We start from the raw sequence: 22,717 nt of genomic DNA on the forward strand, positions 1-22,717 counted from the left end.
TCAACGTCCCAACACTTACCAGTCCATTTTCCTTTCATCATTTCTACCTAGCAAATCCTCAACTCTCTGCCTCTGCCAGACCTGCCATCTAGGAAATGGCTTAGCCCTATTGGATAAAATCACATATATGAGTAAGTTAGTGTCACCATAAACTCATGTTCTACAACTAGTGGTCAATTCTGCCATCACTTGAAAAGCATTTATTCATGTTACATTTACTTATTTAAGTGCCTTTTATGGCTACTGTTGACCCTTGAACAACAAGGGTTTGAACTGTGTGTGTTCACCTATATGTGGGTTTTCTTCTGCCTCTGCCACCCATGAGCCAGCAAGACCAACCCCTTCTCTTCTCAGCCGACTCAACATAAAGATGACAAGGAGGAAGACCTTTATTATGATCCACTTCCATTTAGTGAAGAGTAAATATATTTTCTCTTCCTTATGATTTTCTTAATAACATTTTCTTTTCTCTAGCTTACTTTATTGTAAGAATACAGTATATAATACATATACAAAATATGTGTTAATTGGCTGTTTACGTTATTGGTTAGGCTTCTGGACAACAGTAGTTACGTTTTGAGGGAGTTGAAAGTTATATGTGGCCAGAGGCGGTGGCTCATGTCTGTAATCCTAGCACTTTGGGAGACCAAGGCAGGTGGGAGGATCGCTTGGGGCCAGGACTTTGAGACCAGCCTGAGCAACATAGCAAGACCCCATCTGTACAACAAATTTAAAAATTAGGCGGGTGTGGTGGTGTGTGCCTGTAGTCTCAGCTACTTGGAAATCTGAGGAGGATCACTTGAGCCCAGGAGCTTGAGGTTGCAGTGAGCTATGATGATGCCACTGCACTCCCACCCAGGCAACAGAGCAACACCCTGTCTCAAAAAAAAAAAAAAAAAGAAGAAGTGAATTTTCAACAACATGGTGTTTGGTCCCTCTAATCCCCCACATTGTCTGAGGGTCACCTGTACTTGGGCTACATTGGTGATCAAAACAAACATCCCTGAACGTGGAGCTTATGCCATGTATTTCCTAGTAAACTTATCCTACTTGGCAAACCCATCCTACTCAAAATCAATTCAAACCTTCACTTTCCTCAACTTCTTTTCCCTCACCCCCAGCAGATGTACCACATGACCACTTCTCAGAGGCACAGAAGCCATCAGATAGGAACTTTTCATCATCAAAAACCATTGCATCCGATTTTCTTCTTTCCTGCTACTGTAACACACGTCCGTCTGGGAGATCATCGTTGACTCTTCCCAGCTGGGATGGGTCACGCCCCCTCAACAGCACTTTCCACACTAGATTGTAACTTGCGGCTTAATTGTGTCTTTCCAGAGGGCAGGGACCTTGTCACCCAGTTCACTGTTCTAACCTCAGCAACTGGTGTTTGGTAAGTGATTAGTGCTCAGTACCCTCTGGGTGAATGAAAGAGCTAAGCGCGCTGATTTCTGGGAGAGGCCCCTCCCGGACCTGCTCGGGGCGGGGCCGCTGGCGGGCTCTCGCCTCAGCCCTACCTAGTGCCGGTCTCGCGGCCTCACCGGGCATCTCCTCGGGAGGCTGAAGCCTCCTTCGCTTTCTTGAGGCAAGAGTTGGGCATTTAAGCTCACAGCCGAGATTCAGGCGGGGTGCCTGAGGGGCCCACACTCTGGGGGACTCGTCCCACCGTCCGGCCGGGGCTCCCGGGCGGCTGTGTCTGGGAGCCGCTGCGGAGCCTCCAAGCGCTGACGCGGGCCGCAGCCTCTGCCTTCAGCTGCCCAACTCGCCAGTTCTCGGATGCAGAGTTAGGGCCCGACCAGTCAGCCGCCCGGCTCCAGTTGCCACGTGGGCTTGGAATGATCTTGTCCAGTGTCCCCGAGAGGCCCAGTGTGCCGGAAATGGCGGGACTGGTCAGAAGGACAGTGAGATCTCATGGAGGCCCCCCTCCCACGGGGTCAGTGTTTCAAATTCTCCTGCAGCGCCATCCACAGGAGGGCTGATGCCCACAGTCCCAGGGGAATCGTTTCCCAGAAGATGAAGGGAGCTGCTGGCCACAGTGTTTGTGGGGGGCCGGTGGGAATGAGGGGTGGGAGCCCCAGAAAAGGCCCATCGGGGCAGAGTGTTGGTGGCCAGAGAGGAGACGGAGTCCTGAGGGGCAGAAGCTGAACCTGCCCTGTAGACCCAGGGTGGCATCTCTGGAGGCTGAGCCGTGGTGAGGCCTTGTGCAGACGGGACAGGCTGCAACCTTCTAGAAGGGAGGCAACCGCCTTCCGAACTCAGGTATTGGTACATTACTGTGTTTTTTGAGGCGCTCTTACGTGTCAGGTCCCGTTTGATAGGAACCCTAGCTATGTCCCACTAGAGGTGGTAGAACATGCCGTGGTTTTTTTCCTTTTTTTTTTTTTTTAATAGAGATAGGTCTTGCTCTTGCTCAGGCTGGTCTTGAAATCCTGACCTCAAGTCATCCTCCTGCCTCAGCCTCCCAAAGTGCTACGATTACAGGCGTGAGCCACGGCACCCAGCCAGGAAATGCTGTTGTTTCTTTTAAAGTTTCCATCATTATGATAGTATTATATACTGAATATGGAAGATATGAAAGGGTAGCAGGAAGAATCCCATCAACTTCCGGTTTCAAAATAATTTCTATAGCAATTTGATGTATTTCTTTCTTGACTTTGCTATTCATATTTTGACATTGTTTAAATAATATCTAGTTTTTTTTAAGGTAGGAAGTTCAGTTAACATTTTATCATAAACCTTTTCTACATACTGTAAACTCTTCCTAGACGTCTTTTTTTTTTTTTTTTTTTGAGACAGGGTCTTTCTCTGCTGCCCTAGCTAAAATGCAGTGGTGTCATCATAGCTCACTGCAGCCTCGAACTTCTGGGCTCAAGCTATCCTCCTGCCTCAGCCTCCTGAGTAGCTCGGACTACAGGCATGTGCCATAGTGCCTGGCCCCTAGACATCATTTTTAATGATTATGGTATTTTCCTGAAGTAAATATACATATAATTTAACCATTCTTTTTTTTTTTTAATTTTAGATGGTTTCCCATTTTTTAATACTGTAAGACTTGCTTAATATCTGTACATAACTGTACTTGCTTATAAATTGTCTTAAAAAAAAAAAAAAACTTGTCCTAAGTTTCAGAATATTTCCTAACCCTCGGTTCCACACTTGGGTGCTTCTCACTTTCCTTATGTGAGTTAGCCACTTGTGCGGTTAATTATTTCAGCATTGATTTCTTATATGAGCTTCAATCTCATAAATTGAATTGCTTGTTAAATATCTGCAAGCTTGATTTCCTGAAAGTATTCCAGGCCTAAGATCTTCATAATACAGGGCATCATCTTCTTTTGTCCCAACCTGCTCTTCCTGTTGTATTCCCCAAATCAGTTAGTACTACCTAGTCACCTAAGCAAGAAACGTAGCCATTTTATGCTGCTTCCCTTTCATCCTTCTGTGAGGTAGTTAGTCACCAAATTTTTCATTTCAGTTATTATACTTCTCAACTCCAGAGCTTCTATTTGGTTCTTTAGAAAAATAATTTCTATGTCTTTATTGATAATCTCTATTTAGTGAGCTATTGTTTTCACACATTTCTTTAGTATTTTAGACAAAGTTTTTTTTTAGTTCTTTGAACATATTTTAATTAGCTGATTTATAGTCTTTGTTTAGTAAGTCCAATGTCTGAGCTTCTTCAGGGTCATTTTTTATTGGTTACTTTTTCCCCCTGTGTATGTATATGAGCCATACTTTCTTGTTTCTTTGCATGTCTTATAGTTTTTGTTGAAGACTGTACATTTTAAAATAATATAATATGGCATCTCTGGAAATCAGTTTCTCCCCTCTCCAGGGTTTGTTGTTGTTGCTGTTTGTTGTTGTTGTTTGTTTGCATAGTGTCTTTATTGAACGAACCCTGTAAATTTTGTATTCTTTGTTGTATGTGGCCACTGAAGTGTCTGCTTGCTTAGCTTAGTGGCCAGCCAATGGCTAGACAGAGATTTCATTAAATAATTGGACCCGATTACTCTTACAGTCCTTGCTAAAGGGATATACACATATATTCTTCTGGGACTATTTTAGAGTCATTTGCTGCCATGCAAGATAACATAGACTCCCAACCACTGTGGAACACCAGAGACAAACCAGAGCAGCTGCACAGTCCTTGGTAGCTTCCAAATTAAAAATCCCAGGGGGATGATTTGCAGCAGAAATAGAGCCAGCTCTTCTAGGGTCTCCCCTCTTTGCCCAGTGAGTCCCTAGTGAGTACTGACCTGGTTTCTGGTGATTGTTTGCACTGGAGTCTCATTTTATACAGTGGAATGCCTAATGCCTACCCTCCACCCCCCAGTTTAAATATAAGCTAAAGGTTCCCTACTGCTTCCCAGCTCCGAACCCTGTTTCATTCCCAGCACCTACCTAGCCCACCTTCAATCCTCATTCTCACTCCTATTACCTTCTTCTCCACCTCAGATTAAGGCTTCTGGAGTATTGTTTTAGGGCCCAGATGAGGTACAGTCTCTTACCCCACCTGAAATTCAATGTCGGTTGTAGAAGGAGATTGAAAATGTTTAGGTTTTACTCTCTGTGATCCAAAGATCTTAGGAAGCATTTAGTCTTTTGGCTTTCCAGGCCTATGTCCGTTTTTCCATCTTCTTAGATAATTTCCAATATGCAGTATTATTTGGAAAACCAACTACCTTTCATTATCATAGCTCACTGCAACCTCAAATTCCTGGGCTCAAGCAATCCTCCTTGCTCAGCCTCCCAAGTAACTAGGGCTACAGGTGTGCACAACCATGACTGACTAATTTTTATATTTTTTGTACAGACAGGGTCTTGCTATGTCACTCAGGCTGGTCTTGAATTCCTGGCCTCAAGCGATCCTGCTACCTTGGCCTCCCCAAGTGCTAGGATTACAGGCATGAGCCACTGCACCTGGCCAGAGCACCACCTTTGAAAGAGCCTTATTTAACACTGGTGGGTCCTGGCCTGCAGGATCCAGGAGTCTCTGGCACTGATGTGGCCTCAGGGCAACTAACAGACACATCTCAGCAAAGGAACAATCATAGATTCTCACAGCCCTCTAGGTATTTATGGGCCAAAGCAGCAAGGATCAAAGGAAGAATTGATTGGGCACTGAAGAAGCTTCCATGTGAGGGCCTCAGCAAAGTTCTAGCTTAGGAATTACCTAGGGAAGGGTAATTCCCTTCCCTGATAAAGGGTCCCAAAGGTAACCTGTCTAGGAGTTTAGAACCCAGTGAGGATTTGGGGGAACTGATTAGTCAGAGGAGACAAAAGAAGGACTTGTTGAGTCACTCGGGAATGGGTCAGGAAATGACTTAAATGATTTATCAATGAATTATCAATATGTTCAAGAGAGAATGTAGACTGGAAACAACTGGTAAATACCCTGAAGGTTTACTTGGGCAGGAAGCTGGGCAGATCTATCAGAGTAGGATCCCCATAAGATGTATATTATTCATGGCTTGCTGGCAACTATACATTGCTCCCTCCTGGGAAATCCTATAGCTGCTTGAAAACTAGAAATTTGGCACCATCAATGCAGGAACACTGCCTAAATATCTCTGAGAAGTTTCTTTCCTGATGCAGGCACTACATAGGCAATAGAAGCCCAGATGATGTGTTTTTGAGTGTGGCAGAGGTAGAGTGTACCCTTCAAGGTCTTTGTATGGGGTACAAGAGAGGCAGTCCAGAGTCACTGCAAGTCACACAAAGGCAGGACGTGACCCAAAAAATGAGAGTGGATTTATGTCCCAACAGACTCCAGCCATGGAGGAGCAGTGTCAAGAGGCAGAGGACAAAGAAGAGAGGGACTGGAGGGGCTCAACACAGAGGGAAGCACCTTCTGGGAGTTTCTACTTTAGGAAAAGGATGTTGGAGATTTAGGGATTCCTTCAGGAGCCATAGAAGCCAGGGAGATAGTGAAGTCCAAGGAGACTCCAGTTCCTAAGCCACGACTGGAAGATGCCCTGAGAGCCAATGAGCTGGGAAGCTAAATGGCTGTCTGAGTAGTCAAGGGGCTCCAGGGGCCAAGGAATGCTCCCTACCACCAAGTGCTGGTTGCCCAAGATCCAGGATGGCCAAGCACTAAAGAGCAGATTACTGTTATACAAAATGAGCAAATGATTGTCATAGTTCTATCATTACAAAGTTACACACAGACACACAAACACAGATGCACACACTTACAACTACTATAAAATCATTCAGAGGCTTATCAAAGTAAAAAAACCCAATAAAGACCCCACCCCCTCAGGACCAAGTTGAACCGTTCTTTCTCTGAGCTCCTGTCAGCTTTGACTTTTTTTTTTTTTTTTTTTTTTTTTAGAGACAAGGTGTTGCTTTGTTGCCTGGCTAGAATGTAATGATCATAGCCCACTGCAGTCTTGAACTCCTCGGCTCAAGCAATCCTCCCACCTCAGCCTTCTGAGTAGCTTAGTCTACAGGAGTGTCCCACTACATCCAGCTAACTTTTCAATTTTTTTTTTTTTAGAGATGGGGTCTTGCTGTGCTGCCCAGTCCAGTCTTGAAGTCCTAGCCTCAAGTGATCCTCCTGCCTCAACCTACCAAAGTGCTGGAATTACAGGAGTGAGCCATCATGCCAACCTCTATCTTGACTTTTATACAGCTATCTGTGTGTGCATGTGCATGTGTGTGTAGGTGGAGGGAGGGTGGTTACACAGGCATTAAAGGATGAGATATTCCCTCTAAGAAGAGTAAGGTCCAAATTGCAGGTAGAGTTGCAGAGTCAGCCTCAGGACTTTCCCGTTGAAATGCCCCTTGCCTCAGAGAGCCTGGCTTCTAGGGTCTCATAATCCCATCTCCAGAGTGTGCTCAGTGAGAACATGACTATTTCTCAGATCCTGGGTCCACACAGAGGCCAGAGGTAGCAGTCTGGCCCAGCAGTGCAGAATCCCAAAGTTTCAGGCATCAGGAAGAGTCAGGACAAGAATTTATCCCCAAGTAGAGAGGGACTACCTTAGGAGCCCCAAAGCAGGAGAGCATTGAGTAGGGGTACAGGGTTAGAGTCTCCCTGCCCGGGCCAGGGGATTAGCAGACACCCTTCTAAGCGAGACCCCCTGGTTTCTGCACTAGAAGGAGCAGGCTCCTACAAAACTATTAATACTTCAGGCAAAAGGATGAGGAGGTTTTTTTTAGTGTCTTTGTCCCCAGAAAAAAGGCAAGGGCAGGAATGTCACTGTGAAAGCCTAGTGAAGTTAGTGTCAGCTTCTGTGTGGAGCCCAGGCCCAGCTGAGGGCAGTGCTGTCTTCATGGCACTTGGGACACTGATGCTCAACCAGACATGACTGTCACGGGCCTGATCCTGGAGAAGACATAGACTTCATCTTGGAAGAAAGTCAACCCCAGGAGATGGGCATTTCTGCAACTACAAGCTCCTTCCTACCCAGTTCCAAGGAAAGGGACAAGTAGCCATCATTCAGGCCTTGAGGGCCAGACTTGTCTCAGCAGGGACAGGCAGGTCAGAGACCAGGCCAGACATCCCTAGAAAACTGTGAGATCCAAGGATTGGCAACTGTGTTCACTGCCTCCCAGGGAGCCTGTGTCCCTAGCCAGGCCCCGCCAGCATGAGCCAAGGATGCCAGGTACCTCTAGCTGCCCTCTCCACTGCCCAGGCTCTGATTTTGGGGAATCTCTTCTGGTCAGCCAGAAAGTTCTCCTCCATCCTCCCCTATAAGGAAAACTCCTCTAACTCTAAGAGAAAATTTAGACGAGAAAATCATTAGTTTTCATGCTAGTATTTCTTCTGAAGAAGATGATCTATTTCTCATAATCATGGATATTTTTCCTTCCCAAATAGATGTGTTTCTTCTAATAGCTGAGTGGTCCCTTCTGTCTTTTCTGTGTTTTGGGTATACATTTGGAAATCCCAGGAGTCTTAGAGGAAGGAAGGAGTCAGCTTCAGCTTATATTGAGGACCTGCTTGGGCTTCTCACTGTGACTAGGAGGTTGACAGCGACACTGCTCACCTGCCCTCATCCCAGGTTCATTGCTCCTGCTCAGATGCCATATTTTTAAAATACTTTATTTTTTACATAATACTGTCATTACAAAAAAATACAAAAAAACTACTATAAAAACATTCAGGGGCTTGTCAAAGTGAGAAAACCTAAAGCCCCCACCCCAGGACTGGCTGAAGCAGTCTTCCCCCAGCTCCTTCACTATTTGACCTTTGTACAACTGTGGGAGTGGGGTGGGGTCACACAGGCATAAAAGGGCTGGAAATTCCCCACGCAGCCTCCAAGAAGGGTAAGAAATAAGTAGCTTCACATATCACAAAAGTAGGATTTGGAAGTTTGGGGGTGGCTAGACCCTGAGTTCAGAGGTGTGGGGAGAAACCTGTGACCCTGAGTCTCTTGGTGGAGAATAGCTGCCACCTGACCCCAAAGCTCCTTCCCTTCCTGATGAAGGCTGGGAGATGGGCCCTGCCCCCCCACCTCTTAGCCTTAATACCTCAGGTCCCCCTTCCCCTCCCACTACCCTGAACACCCCTGAGAGGGAGGACAGAGCCTTCAGCTCTGTGAGCTGTACACAAGGCAGCTGTCAGGGAGGCTGCTGAGGGTCGGTTCACCGCTCTGCCCCAGATGAAAAGTGTCTCGTGCTCAATGTCCCTGTTCTACAGGTTGTAGATCTTCCCTTCCCGTCTCCTCTCCTCTCTCCCAGAGAGGCACAGGCAGCTCTAGGTGAGTGCTTTGTGTGTGTGAACATGTGTGCAATAACCTTGGACACTGTGGACCTGGGGTGGGGGTGGGAAAGCAATGTCCTTTCTATCCTCTTCCTCCCCCAACAGGAGGAAGCCAAAGGGAAGGGAGAGGAAAGATATTAGCAAAGCTGACAGGGAAGGAGGGCATGCTATGTACAGGCATGGACGAGGAACTCTATATCTTCAAGTAGCACTCAGGTCACCCTCCAGCCACTGGGTGGGAACTGGATTCAAAGCTAGTGACATGAAAACTGACCCCTGGCCTGGGCTAGCTCTCCCCACCTCCCTCCCACTCCCCCCAGGCAGCCCAGCTCTGAAAGGGGTCAGGGATGGTAATATTTTCCTGAAAACCAGTGGCTTTTTTTTTTTTTTTTTTGCATTTTAGAAAAAGTTGCCAGTGTCCAGTGGACATCAAGCTGGGTGCACATTGCATGGGGTGAGTGTGGGGGGTATTGCTGTGGTAGACTCTGGACTGGCTGGGGCAGAGCCTAGGAACAGGGTAGGTGTTGCTTAAGGATCTGTCGTGTCTGTGGTGTTAATCTGTCTGGGAAACGAACTTTGAACTCGACAATGAGGTCTCCCCGCTGAGTGGGCACCTTGGGGAAGGGAAGGCCTTCCCCACGGAGTCTCTTCACGGTGCCTGGCTTGATGACGTCATTGCAGGGCAAAGGGATCACTCGGCCATCAATGGTGGGAATGTTCACGGTGCAGCCACACAGCGCCTGGGGAGAATGAGGCAGAGAGTGAGGAAAAGGTAGGGCAGGGTGAGTGAGAAGGGAGGAAATAGATTGAAGTGGGGAAACAATGTGCCTGCTGGTGAGAAGGAGGGAAATGTCCCCTGGCATCCCCCCAACACACACACACAATCTAAGCAGGCCCCACCTCCTTGAGGCTGATCAGGGCACTGTAGAGCACATTGGTGCCATCTCGGCGGAAGTGTGCATGCGGCTTGTCTTTGAGCACAAAGACGATATCGGCAGGGATGTTGTCAGGTGTGGCATCACCCTCTTTGGGGAAGGTGATCTTGGTGCCTTCCTTCCAGCCACGCTTGATAACAATGTGCAGGATCTTGTCCTCTGTGCGCACAGTTCGCCCATCAGGGTTGAGGCGCCGCCTCGTGATCTTCATGCGCTTGGTGGAGCCGTGGTAGATCTCCTCCAGCGACACCCGCAGCTCGTGCACCACAGGTGGGTCCTGTACCTTGCGTCGGGGGTACAGTGGTTCTGGGGCTCGCCTGGGCCCCCTACTCAGCCCATTGAAGCCGAACCGGCCAAAGGCACCAAATGGGTCCTCATCTTCATCCACATCCATGTCATCTGGGTCGAAGCCACTGAAAGGCCGAGTGGAGCGGCTGCTGGCAAAGAAGATATCGAAGGGGTTGGAGCCACCAAAGAAGGAGGCGAACGTAGCATGTGGGTCCCCATGGAAGGTGTAGTGAAAGGAGCCACTGGAGCCACCTGATGTCCCACCGCCGGTCTTCAGGCCTGGAAGGGAGGAGAAGTTAGGGGCAATGTGGTTTATCTATCCCCACCCCAGTCTCTTCCCCCTGCCCTCTAGCTCCCGGTTCTTCGTGGGCCTGGAGAAAGAAGCGAGCTTTAACTCTTGTGGAGAGGGCCAGGCTAATAGAGTAAGGAAAGCTTCTGGCAAGATTAGTTTCTACTCTTAATTATATATTTAATAATAATGCATATCTTGAGGTTCAAAGAGGCTGGGTTACCCAATAGGTGGAAAAGCCAGAAGAGGACTTAGAGGATGTGACTTCTAGTCCTATAATCTTTTCCATGTATTCATGGCCCAAAGATGTCTCACAAAGCCTTGGGTGACTAACCTGGTATCACATTACAAGTCATACCTGGCTCTCAAATGTTTGCTTATCTCCAAAGACATACAGGGTAAGAAGCAATCAGACAGGATTTGACCACACAGGGGACAAGGAAGTGACTGGTCCAAAATGAGGTAGGGAAACAGTCTGGGAGGAAGCCCACTTTCACTCTGCTTCTAGCCATGCTTTCTCTTTCCTCTTCCTCTTTAACTCTTGCTCAAATGGGAAATCAGGAGGCCTAAGGCCTCAAAATAGCAGGAAGCTCTTCATCTCGTTAACTTGGAAATGAGCTATTTTTCTCGAAAAAGTTTTCCAATACTTTGTTCCCACACTCTGCTCAGTGTTACACAACTCCAGGGAGTATCATTCACACATCGTACAGACATAGACTACAATGGGAATGGAGCTCCCTGGAGTTATACAACAGCAAGCCCTACACCCCGCATCTAGTACTGAGCAACAAAAACGCATGAATGGGCAGGCACGTTGCAGGTGGTGACCCCAGATGCTGTCTCTGTCAGGTCCTATCTAGTGGGCTCAGATTCCTGGAGGCAGCCTTCATGGTGAGGAGGGGTTGATGGAAGTAGTGGGGGGTGTGGGAAGAGGGTTAACACTGAAAACTGCTCTAGAATATGTAGACTTAGCGGTGGGACCCAAGCTAGGAGAAGAGACCCTTTTCTTTGAGGGCTTCTATCTAGAATTTCAACTGGTCATGGAAGCCTGAGCCTAAATTAGCCTCTTATTTCCTGGAACCATAAGGGCAGATTTGGGTTTCATTAGAGAGGCCAAGTAGCAAACAGTTCAGGGGCTTGTGGCAGCTGCTTCTTCAACCCTCCCCCAATGCTTGGGGTCTCTTCTTTCCTTCTATTGAGGGGCCATCAAGCAAGTTCAAGAAGCTTGGCAGAGCTCAGTGAGGGGGGAGGGAGGTTGGGCTTGTGACGAAGGGAAGGGGTAAATTCTCTCTTTAGGGTTTCCTGCCCTACCTGTATCACCCCCTGCTCAAGCTGAGAACATCTTGTCCCCAGCCGGAGCTACACACAGAGTGTGTGTGCACAACTGTGCTGGCTGGCTGTTGGGGAAGAGGCAGGGTAGACAGAATATAACAAACATTTCTAAGCTGTTTCTCCCTCCCCAGGCCCTTGAGGTCCCCTTAAGGCCATGCTGCATCCTCAGGAGCCCTCCTGGGATGGGGATCTGCATCAGAACCCAGTGTCTGGGACTAGGGACTGGGTGTTGCCCCTTCACTTAGGCTTGGTCATGCAGGAGGAATGAAGTGTCCCGAGGTAGCTCTCCCAGCTCCTGCCTTCCTCTCAAACAAGGGTGAGGCTGAATGGAGGCATGCATGCAATTCCCAGACAGGTCACATGGTGGCACAGTATCTGCACTGCTTCTCTCTCCCCACCCCTACACCCCTATACCCTCCACCCCAGAGAAACATTTCTTAGCTGGGAGAATACTGGGGATTCCAGCAGGTACCTGGTGAATCTGAGAGTTGGCAACTCTAGGAGGTGAGCAGGAAACTAGCAGCGTGGAGAATAAGAAAGGGGTTGGGAGGACTGGGGTGCACAGAGGGACATGGTACAGAAAGCAAGGAGGGAAGAACATGCTTTGGAGCATCTGCTTTGTATCAGGTGCCGTACATATCATTGGCCCATTTAGTTTTGACGAGCAGGTGGGGAGGGTGATGAGGAGAATGTGAAAGAAAGGTGGATGCCGTTGGGGAGGAAGGGCAGTTCCTCCCAGGAAGGAGAGTCCTCAGCTGTGACAGTGTCTCTTAATATAGCCTGACAGGTGCCTGTGGCTGGCGGGTGGCAGGCAGCCCTGAGGGGCAGGCCCAGAATTAGCAGCTACATCATGCTCGTGGGATGTGCTGGGAGGGGCCACCCTCTCAGAGGCTTTATTTGGGCCTTTCCTGCCTCCCGCCTTGTGGCCACCAGCTACCCGAGGGAGGGGGTAAGATGCCAGCAGCAGTTCCCCTTCCACCCTTGGATCCCTGCCACTTCCTCTGGGACATGAAGCTCCACCTCTGTTCTGCTGGCCTGAAGTGGGCAGGGAGGAGGGGAAGGAAGGGGACAACCACTTCTGCTCAGAGCTCTGGTGGTTAATTCCCAGGCTGCTTAAGGGCCAGACTTTTATGCTGATGAATGTAAATGCTCTGTCCTCAGAGAGCCACACACTCCCTCTCCCCAGTCTTCCCCATCAGCCAATGAAGCAGCAGGGACTTCAGGCAGGACTAATAAGGCTGGGAAGGGAAGAAGGGAGGGCAAGCCTCTGGCTCTGGCTGCGGACCTCTCTAAGGCCTGAACTAGAGGAGGGAGAGGGGCGGAGAGAGGCGGGGAGACTACGGTAAGCAGAGGCTGGTTAGTGGGTGGTCTCCTCTCCTTTGGGTGTCAGTGCTGGAAACCCTTGCCTCCCTCACCCCCCTCCTCAGCCTGCAGTTCCCTGCTATGAGTACCGGTTCACCTAGGACCCTGGCCAAGCGCAGGGGTCCAGGATTGGGCCGGAGTGCTGCCCGCTTACCTTCCTCCCCGTACTGGTCATACAGGCCCCGCTTCTTGGGGTCACTCAGCACATCATAGGCCTCTGCAATTTCCTTAAACTTCTCCTCAGCATTGGGCTCTTTGTTCTTGTCTGGGTGGTACTTCAAGGCCATCTTCCGATAGGCTTTCTTGATCTCATCCTCATTGGCCCCCGACGGGATTCCAAGAATCTTGTAATAATCTTTTCCCATCACAGCCACTGGACCAGCACTGGTCTCCTTGTTTCTGAAAGAAACCCAGGGCCAATCCTTGATGCCTCTATTCTCTTCTGCCCCAGCCCTTCTCCTGATGGTCTTGCAGTCCCTAAATGACTCACTGTGTGACCTTCAGCAGGTCATGCCTGTTCTGTGTGCCTGTGTCTCCCCATCTGTAAAATGAAAGGTTTGGACTAGATGATCTCTTCCAGCCCAGACATTCTAGGATTCGGTGATTCCTTCCTCACCTCCTGGGTTTTCCCAGCAGGAAGCTGAATGTTCTGGCCCACTTCTTGGGGCTAGGCTGAGGCCTAGGTCCTTGGGCCAGACTGAGGACCCCTGAAAGGCCCTGCTGGGTGAGGTGGCACCATGGACTGACAGACTTATGCACAGAAGCTGGCGAAGGTCAGTGTACTGGGTGAGGTCACCTGAGCATCGTGGTCTCCTATGCCACGCCGCAGGCATGGTGCCCGGGCTGAGGGCAGCTGGGGCAGTGGCCCAGGACTGGGGACAGGCCTGGGTCTTTAGCCAGCTGTCCTGGCCAGCTAGACTGAGTCAGGGTATGGGTGTCTAGAGTGCTCTCTGCCACTGGAGACCCCAGGGCCCCCTTCCTCCACCCCCTAGACTATGCTAAGCCTCCTGTGTGATTCAGATCAAAGGGTGACTCACAGCCTTTGGAAACTGCTGTTTCCAACTCCCTCATTAGCAGGGGGGTGACACTGTCCTTCCCCCAACCAGGGCAACAGTTCTCTTTACTCATTTCCCAGTGTCTACACACAAAACTGTGTGTGAAGACTTTTCTATGCCCCCTAAGCACGAGTGGTAGTGAACAAAAGCATGCTGGGGATAGGGCCTTCTTTAGACCCTCGCTGCTAGGACAAAACTGGGCACTAACCCCCATTTCCTTAATACCTTCCCTGTAAGTCCTTCTTTGTCCCCTGCCCCAGTGGCTTAGGGTCTGGCCCAGTGCCAGCCCCGTACTCCTCTGATAGTCCCTTCTAGGCTGGATGCTGCATTTGTCATATGAGAGAGACAACACAGGGCTCAGATTCTTCTGCTCTGATCTCCCTCCATCAATATGTCTGTGGTGGATATGAAGGGAAGGGGACTGTCTTGTAGCTACAGCTATTTGGGGGAATGGCCAGATGCCATTCTCTAGCCCTTCTGAGATTTGGCCAACCCCTGCCAAAGCTGGGAGAACCAGAGTCTTTCTAGCAATGTCCTGGGCTGGCAGCCACAGCTGAGGCCTGCTTTTCTGCCTCTGACTGCTCCACAGCAGCCAGGTGTATAGGGTGTCCTGGCAGGAGGGAGGGCTGGAACTGGGTTTGGGGGAGGCCTCCAAGGCCTCAGGTAGGCAGGGACAATGGCCCTCACTCCTGCCCCCATAGGGCCTGCTGCACGTGGCTGGGTTGACTCATGGTTCTAGGAGTCACCTCACTCTGACGAAGAGAAGGCTCCATAAAGGCAGGTACTCCCCCATCTCCCCCCACCAGCATGTCACGCCTGTGGGGGAGACTGGGGTAGGGGGAGGCAGAGAAGAAAGAGCACCTGGGGGAGGGCAGCCATTTTCGGAAATGGCAGCATAAGCCGTCTGAGAGGGTGCTGGGGAGGTCTGCCATCGCTGCCTCAGCCCACACCTTCTTCCCCCTGGGACTGGGAAGGAGCCCCGGCACAACAGGAGGGTGCCCTCAGAGAACTAGAGCAGCTTCTAGGCAGAGGGCCAGTGGAACGGCTCAGCAACCCACTCACCCTCTTTTGCTGTCCCCGCATTACCTCCTCACCCGGCTGGCTTCCTCCCTGTACCCACCTGCCCGCTGCTCTAGACCATAATTCTCTTGCCTCCACAGACCACAGGCAGGCTCTTTCAGGACCTGCCTCCTTTTCCTCCTTCTTCTTTCCTCCCTCCTTCCCTCCCTCCCCTACCCACAGGCCACGTGTTGGAATGACAAAGGATCCCCATGGCATGGCACTGCCTTTGATGGAGAAGAATGTTAACAAAGAGGCAGGAATGAAAAATGGGGAGAAATGGCAAGGGGGACTGTTGAGGTGTCGGGAGGGGAGGTGGTTGGTACAGAAAATGAGGTACGAATAGAGGGGACATGAGAGGTGGAAATGGACAAGGCTGAGGTGGAAAATGGGTTACTGATGTGTTGAAAGGGAGAGATGCAGAGTGGAAACACTGGAGATGTTTGTGGGAAATGGATGCTGAAGGTTTGCAACAGGAGATGAATGATGAGGGAGGCACTTCATTCAAATGTAAGGGCGAGGCGGAAGGGGGGTTCTTGCATGTAATGGGGATGAGATGAGGATGAGATGAGGAAGCGAATAGGCAATGGAGGGATGGCTGATGTGGAGCATTTGGGTATGGGTGTGAGCGCCCTTCTCGGAGGGACTTACCGAAACTTTACAAACCCATTCAGCGTCCACGCTCGAAGTTTTAAGGGCTCCAGCTGAATTTTAAACATCAAGCTGGCTAAGAAGTCTTCTCCCCAGAAGTGTGGGAAGCTCCGGCAAGCTCCTCGGGCCTGCAGTGGGGGTGCTGCTGGGGGTGGGCAGGAGAGCGCGGTGCGCTTAAACATGCCCAGCCAAGCCCCTCACCTCTGATCGCTCCACCGGAGCCTGCTTGCGATGCTGCAGCTCGGGAAGCCACCTCCTCAGATCTCAGGGGCACTTGCCCAGCAAGGCCTGTCTGGTGCAGCAGGAGCCGGACCTGATCTCCGGTGTGGAGAGTGAAGGGAGAGGAGCCAGCGGCCACCTGCTGTCAGGTGCAGCAGTGTCTGGCTGATCGTGAGTGGCGGTATGGCAGTGCAAGCGTGTGCTTGTGAGTGGCAGCGTGTGTACCTGGGACAGGTGTGATTGTGAGGGCCCGAGAGGCAGTGAGCTCCTCTCGCCTCTCTCTGGGGAGGACCCGACCCCAATTCCCAAGAACCTACTCAATGAAGTCACTGACGGGGACTCCTCCCTCCCAGATGGGCGGGGAGGGGGGGGGCAGAGCCGAGCTCGGCCGGGACAAAAGGCGCGGCGAGGAAAGGAGGGGAGGAGAGGGGAGGGGGCTCGGGTGGGGGAGGGTGGTCGGTGATGTCACCGGTGCTGGCTGGCTGGCCTGCTCAGAAACGCCTCCGCCCTGCGGAACCCAATCCGACCCTCCCCTCCCCTCCCCTCCCCCGGCTCAGACGCTGGCTGCTCCCTGTGAGAAGCAAGCCCGGGTCGCGGGCACCGAGCACGTTGCAGACCCCAAGTCCCCGCACCCCCACAGCAGGAGAGCCTAATGGGCCCTCAGTGTCCCACCCCCCAGACACCAGGGCCCCTGGCTTTGCGACACCCCACTCCCAGGACCCCCGAGTCCTGGCTCGGCTCCCTCACCGGTGAGGAGCTGCGGGCGCCGCCGCGGTCGTCAGACAGCCGCTGCCCCCTCCCCCGGCTCCGGCTCCGCCGCCTCCACTCGGGACAGGAGTCGCCCGCCCGCCGGCCGCCGACAGCGGGACCGGGAGCCCGCCCCCAAGGCTCCGCCTCCGCGCCGCCCATTGAGCTATCTGCTCGTCACTCAGCTCAGCCTCTGCTGTGATTGGGTAGCTTTCAACGAGCGGCTTGGAGATAGCTGCCTATTCCCCGCCCCTGTCACCCGGCCACACGCGCGCACATTCTGGGCAATGACTGGTGTGGGTCTGATTGGTGCTCTCTGGGATCAATCAACCACACCTCTTCGCCACTTCGTCATGTCATTGGTGAAAAGGACAGAGGGCGGCAACTTCACGCGCCCTTTGATTTCATTGGTTCGTCTGTGGGACTCAGACCCGAGCCGGAGGCATCTATATTAGTCCAATCTCCGGTTTGAGAAGGTGGGACGTACTGGCCACCGCTCGAATCCCAGGAGAACCTTCTGGAACCCGTGCAACGTCAAAGGCAGCCTTAAAGGAAAACTGCCCCCACCCGTTGGCCGTGACACCGCGCATTCTTTCCTTTCTTTAGAAGGGTAGGGGGGAGAGAGAGAATAGGGCACTCTGGGAGGTGTAGTTCCTGGCCCAGGGCCAAAAGGTCACCCCTTCTCAACTGTCTTCCATCGCGCCGCGAACCGACCTGGACCTTATCTGATTTAGCTTTACCCGATCTTGACCCAGAGTTGACCTGACATGACCTAACTGGATCTCAAAACAGACCTCCAACGACATGCAGAGTTTAAACGTCCTTCTGATCGCCCCTGTGAGGGTAACCTGGTGGCTCTCCTCAGGTGTAGCACCTCCAGGACTCTTGGAGTCCCCTTTCCATCCTCTGGTGTAATCCCCCCATCCTAGCTCCCTCACGGGCAGCTCTCTCAGCAATTCCCCACAGCGCCATTTCAGTCCCCTGTACTGGATCTTTCATCCTACACCCCGCTGGAGTTCCTGCATTTAGCTCCCTTACTTGCCCCTCTTCTTGGCCCCCTGTGACCTCCTGTCTTTCCCCATGATCTGTCTTGTCCTATTCTTAATCCTTTCTTTACATCTGTGATCTCCCCTATCCTAGCTCTCCCTTTAATCCTTCATCTCAGCTCCCCGTGATCCCCTTTCTTACCCTCAGAATCTCTGTCTCAGTAGCCCCCACCCCCATTAAATCATTAAATCTCAGCCCCAGTGTCCCCGCTGCTCGGAGCAGGCGGGGCTGCGGAGGCGGTCGCCAGCGGAAGCCGCCGCTTGAGCAGACACGGTGCCTGGCGCCCACGTCACTGTCTCCCAGGCCCATCTGTGCTCGAGGGAGCGGGGGTGGGGAGGGGGTAATCTGGGGGTGAAGAGGGGGGAGGGGATTCTTGGGGGGGTTGATGACAAAGGAAAGGTCAGGGCAGAAGCTCTCATTTACCTCTTTCTATGCCTGTTTCCCAGAGACAGGATTTGGACACCCATGAGGCAGTGCAAAGTGGATAGAGCTGGAAACTGAGGCTTGAGTGCCTAGGCCGAGGCCGGAGCAGGAGGGGGGTCTGGGGATCTGGGGTCAGGTCTGCATGTTCTTCACTACCTGCCTTGTTTCCAGTACTCTCTGTGGGGCCCTGCAAGCTTAAAGGGTATGAAGTGTGAGGAAGAAAGGGAATTTGGGAGAGAGGATGCAGAGGGAATCGGGTTAGGGGGATGAGGAGGGAAGCGGGGATGAGGAGGGTGGCAGGGATGGGGTGATGAGTAGGGGGTGGGGATAGTGGGGAGTCTGGGGGGACAGGGTTGAGGGAGGGGAGGTGGGGCAAAGAGGGTGCAGAGAGGAGGGGAGGGGAGGCAGGGTGGGAGGTAAGGAGGGGTGAGGACTGGGGGATAAAGAGGGAAGGGGGGACACTGGGAATAGAGGGGCGGGAAGATAGGATGAGCAGCAGAAGGATGGGACAGAGAGGGGGTGATGAGGAAGGGAAGGGAGGTGGGGTGACAAGGGAATGGAATAGTGTGACATAGAGATGGGTAAAGTGGGATGAGGGGGCCCAGGACTGGTGCTGACTCCTTAGATCTGGGGGCTCTCATTCCCCACCTCCACACTCGTGGGGCCCGGGCTGTGGGTGGCTCTGCGTCTTCCTATTCCAGTTCTGTCTCTTTTGCCTCCTCCAGCCGTGCCTGTGCCAACACGGAGGCAGTGAGTTTAGTCACCAGCCCTCACCTGGCCCCTGCTAATGCTAAAGTGTAGGCTTGGACCTTCGAGGGTGTAGGGCTGCGTGTTCAGGTGTTGGTGGCATGGACTGTGTTGTCTGCCTAGTCACTGTTCCTGCCCTCTGTCCCGTTGGCCTGGGCGTCAGGGGTACGTGTGGGGAGCCAGGGTGTGCAGGGAAGTACAGAGTGTGAGAATGCGGGCCCTGCAGTCAGGCTGTGGACCTTGTGAGGTTACTGCCACATCTGGCCTACTTCCTTCTCTGTAAATGGGGATAAGCAACAGCAGTACTTACAGGGTTGTTGTGAGGGTTAATTAAGGTAGCGCATGTAACACACTTAGTTCTGAGCTTGGCAGGTAGTTAATGCTCAACCAAGTTAAGCGTTACTCTGTGTGTTCACGCAAGTCTGGGTGTGCGAGTGCATCTATAAACGTGTGAGTCGGATTGGGATTTATTTGTACCGTTGTATTGGTAATGTGATTTGTGAGAGTGGATCTGTGTAATTATTTTTGTGTGGATGTGTGCCTGATTCTGTTCTTTGCTATAGGTATGTCATTTTGTGTCAGTGTACATGTGTGATTAAATGACTGTGCAGGCGTGTATCTACATGATAGAGTGGATGAAGTATGTGGCTGTTGACACGTTGACACCATGTCTACCAGCGTATGCACACATCTATGATCGTGTCAGTGCTAAACACTCCCACTCACCCTCCCTCCCCATGGGACGTCATAACCCTGGGTGTCCCTCATTTTCTCACCCTGAGGAAACCGGAACCCGTGGGCAGGGGCGGAGGTGGGTGCCGGTGAGGAGGTGTTTAGACAGGAGCGCATGTTCCCTCCCAGACTGTGTAGGGGAGGGGAGCCCCCGATCCCGCACACATCCTGAAAGCTCCATAGGAAGTGCCCCCCCAGCCTGTTCTCAGTGCCCTGTCTTGTCACCATGGCAGCAGTTGCCAGGGGCTCCCACGGTTGCTAAGATCTGGGTGTGGGAGGCTGCCAGGCCCTGTTGCCAGTAGAAACAGAGAATCCTGGGGTGAAGGAAGACTACCCCCACAGCTGCTAGCTCTCTGCAGCGACAGAACTGGCCCTTGGGCCTCTCCTCTCCCCAGATTTTACCTATTATTTGCATGTGGGAGTACTAGCGTGCGTGTGTGTGTGGGGGGGCTTTAACAGGAAGCTGAAACTAGAATACTGGGATCCATCTTCTGAGGGAAAAAGGGGGCTCCTCAGCCTGCCCATTACCATCTTTAAAGTCAAGAGGTCCTTAGAAATTAGCAACTATGTCATTTTGTCCCCCATCCCTCATAACTCTCCCCTGGGAAGTGTCTCTGCTTGGGTGTCCCTTTGCTGTTCATTAGCTGATGCTTTCACCTGGGCATAGGAATGCGACGTTGACCCGTTACCCTGCATGTAGAATGACTCCTTCCTGTGGCCAGATATTTAACATCTCACCCTATACATACTTCACCCTGACGTCCGATCCCAGAATTTGGTCCCATACTGAGTCCCAGCTATGGCCTCAGCCTAAGACACTGAACCTGTTTATAGTCCTGGATGAGACGGTTCCCTCAATTCAGCCTCAGCCTAAACCTTCCTCCTAGACATGGCTGAGCCCCAGTTTTGATACCAGATACTTGAACTCATTCTCATGATCATTTCTGACCCTATCCACTAGCAGCACTAAGCAGGGGACTAACTCCCTGGGACTCACTGGAGTCTCCCTGCATGTTCTGAACTTACTCTGGCTAGTACCATAAAGGTTCAAAAAGTTATTTCTTGCCTAGGGGGGTGAGTGTTAGAGATGACCAGCAGAGGGCGCGCAACATCAGGTTCTAGAGGCAAGAGCTAAGACACACCCCCCCCCCCGCCCCACCCTGTGAACTAAAACAGTTAAAGTTTCCAGGATGTGGATGCCAAAACTTTGAGGTCATGTGGGTCCTTAAAGTCATGGATCTTCTCCCTCTGGTGCAGCTGGGTTCAGGGCTGTGAACGCACCAGAAGGAACTTAACTGTTTACTGGCATCTCAGGTCTCAAGAGGACTGTATACCCTGTAAGTTATCCCACCCCCAACTCAACATTTCTGTCAGCATGCTCATACAGCTTCACTGCCTTCCCCGGTATCCAGTTATTTTTTGGTCCTACTGAGCAGAATTATGCCTCCCCATAGTGTCCACCTTTCATCTCAGCTCTGTCCTCCTGTCCTCAAGACCGCATTGACCTCATCTGCCCCATCTGCAAACATCAGCCATCTGCATCCTTCAAGTCTGCTCGTCTCCAGGACTTCTGCCTTTGTGGCTTATTCTGCTTTGTTCAACTCCAGCCTTTAAGATCGTGTTCCTTTGAATGGGTCTCAGTTTGTGGTGCCTGACTCTGATTAGCTTTTTGTAGGAGTGCTGGTGCAGGAATCAATGAGCTGGCCTGCTTCCCTTCTCTGACTCTGAACTTCTTTCCACATAGCCTCAGATTAGATCAATTTGCTTTTTGGTAGCCACCTCATACTGTTCACCCATAGCCCTTTTCTCTCCGAGCTGCTAATCACCTCTTGCCCATTTGTACTTGGTATGATTTTGAAAGGAGAGTTATAGTTATTTTCCAAAACAAAGATGGCCAGGCTCAGTGGTTCAGGCCTGTAATCCTAGCACTTTGGGAGGCCGAAGTGGGAGGATCGCTTGAGCTCAGGAGTTCAAGACCAGCCTGGGAAACAGCAAGACCCATCTCTACTAAATAGAAAAAATTAGCCAGGTGTGGTGGTGTGCACCTGTAGTCCAGCTACTCAGGAGGCTGAAGCAGTAGGATACCTTGAGCCCAGGAGTTTGAAGTTGTAGTGAGCTACAATGACACCACTGCACTCTACCCAGAGTGACAAAGTGAGACCCTGTCTCAAAAAAACAAAAATAAAAATAAAAAATAAAAAACAAAGATACTTGAAAGAAATGAAATAAAAAATATTTTGGCAACACCTCTGAGTTTTAGGGCAATACTTGGGCTTGGAAATCCCTGCACTTGATGTTTACTTAAAGATGGGACAAAGGGGCTGGCTTTGGTGGTTCGTGCTTGTAATTCCAGTACTTTGAGAGGCTGAGGCAGGAGGATCACTTGAGGCCAGGAGTTTGAGACCAGCCTGGGCAACACAGTGAGACTCCGTCTCTTAAATTTTTTTTTTAAAAATTGGCTGGGCATGGTGGTATGTGCCTGTAGTCCCAGCTACCCAGGAGGCTGAAGTAGAAGGATCACTTCAGCCCAGGAGTTTGAGGTTACAGTGAGCTATGATTGCACCACTGTGCTCTAGCCTGGAAGAAAGACAGAAAAAAATCTCTCTTAAAAAAAAAAAAGAAAAAAGTGGGACAAAGAGGGACTGGAGGTTACCAGCTGGCTTGGCTGTGACTTCAGCACTGTGGACAGAGGCACCTCCAGCTATGCATGGGCCTGTGGGAGGGTGGGGATGACACACTCCGCAGCCTTCAGATGGAGCAGGCTACTCAATGCCTTGCTGAGTATAAAGTTCTTTCCTCTTACCAAACTCATTCTCTCCTCACTCAGCTACCAGCCCAGAAGGCTGGCAGGACAGAGATTGTTTTCCAGATTTTTACAGATGGGGAAACTGAGGTTCAGCAAAGTCAAACTCCAAGCAATTCCTGGAGAAGGTGAGATGGGAGAGAGAACACTACCCATGTTTAGCAAATTTAGCAAGCCATTGTTTCTCTTTGTGGAGACTTTCCCTTGGGGTAAAGAGGAAGTGTGCTTAAGCCAGAGCAGGGCGGGGTGGGTGGAGGTTTGTGTGGCACGGAGGCACGAGCCAGCTCTGGGAGCAAGTGCAGCTGGCAAGAGAGG

At 51.2% G+C, this 22,717-nt stretch overlaps 1 protein-coding gene across 2 annotated transcripts; it reads right to left on the minus strand.

The window, feature by feature from the left end:
• Positions 1–8,037: 8,037 nt before the first annotated feature.
• DNAJB5 (DnaJ heat shock protein family (Hsp40) member B5) lies at positions 8,038–16,798 on the minus strand. 2 transcript variants are annotated; one of them, XM_045562911.1, is made up of 4 exons: positions 16,651–16,798; positions 13,074–13,318; positions 9,614–10,215; positions 8,038–9,453 (listed from the first exon to the last, which is right to left on the minus strand). In XM_045562911.1, exons 2-4 carry the CDS (start codon positions 13,282–13,284, stop codon positions 9,220–9,222), a joined length of 1,047 nt encoding a protein of 348 aa, XP_045418867.1. In that variant the 5' UTR covers positions 13,285–13,318; positions 16,651–16,798; the 3' UTR covers positions 8,038–9,219. The 2 variants fall into 2 exon arrangements, with proteins under 2 accessions (XP_045418867.1, XP_045418868.1); XM_045562912.1 differs by lacking the exon at positions 16,651–16,798 and adding an exon at positions 15,685–15,871.
• Between the last annotated feature and the right edge of the window lie 5,919 nt (positions 16,799–22,717).

The sequence above is a fragment of the Lemur catta genome, chromosome 10 (genome assembly GCF_020740605.2).
Source record: "Lemur catta isolate mLemCat1 chromosome 10, mLemCat1.pri, whole genome shotgun sequence".
In the NCBI taxonomy this organism is placed as follows: Eukaryota; Metazoa; Chordata; class Mammalia; order Primates; family Lemuridae; genus Lemur; species Lemur catta.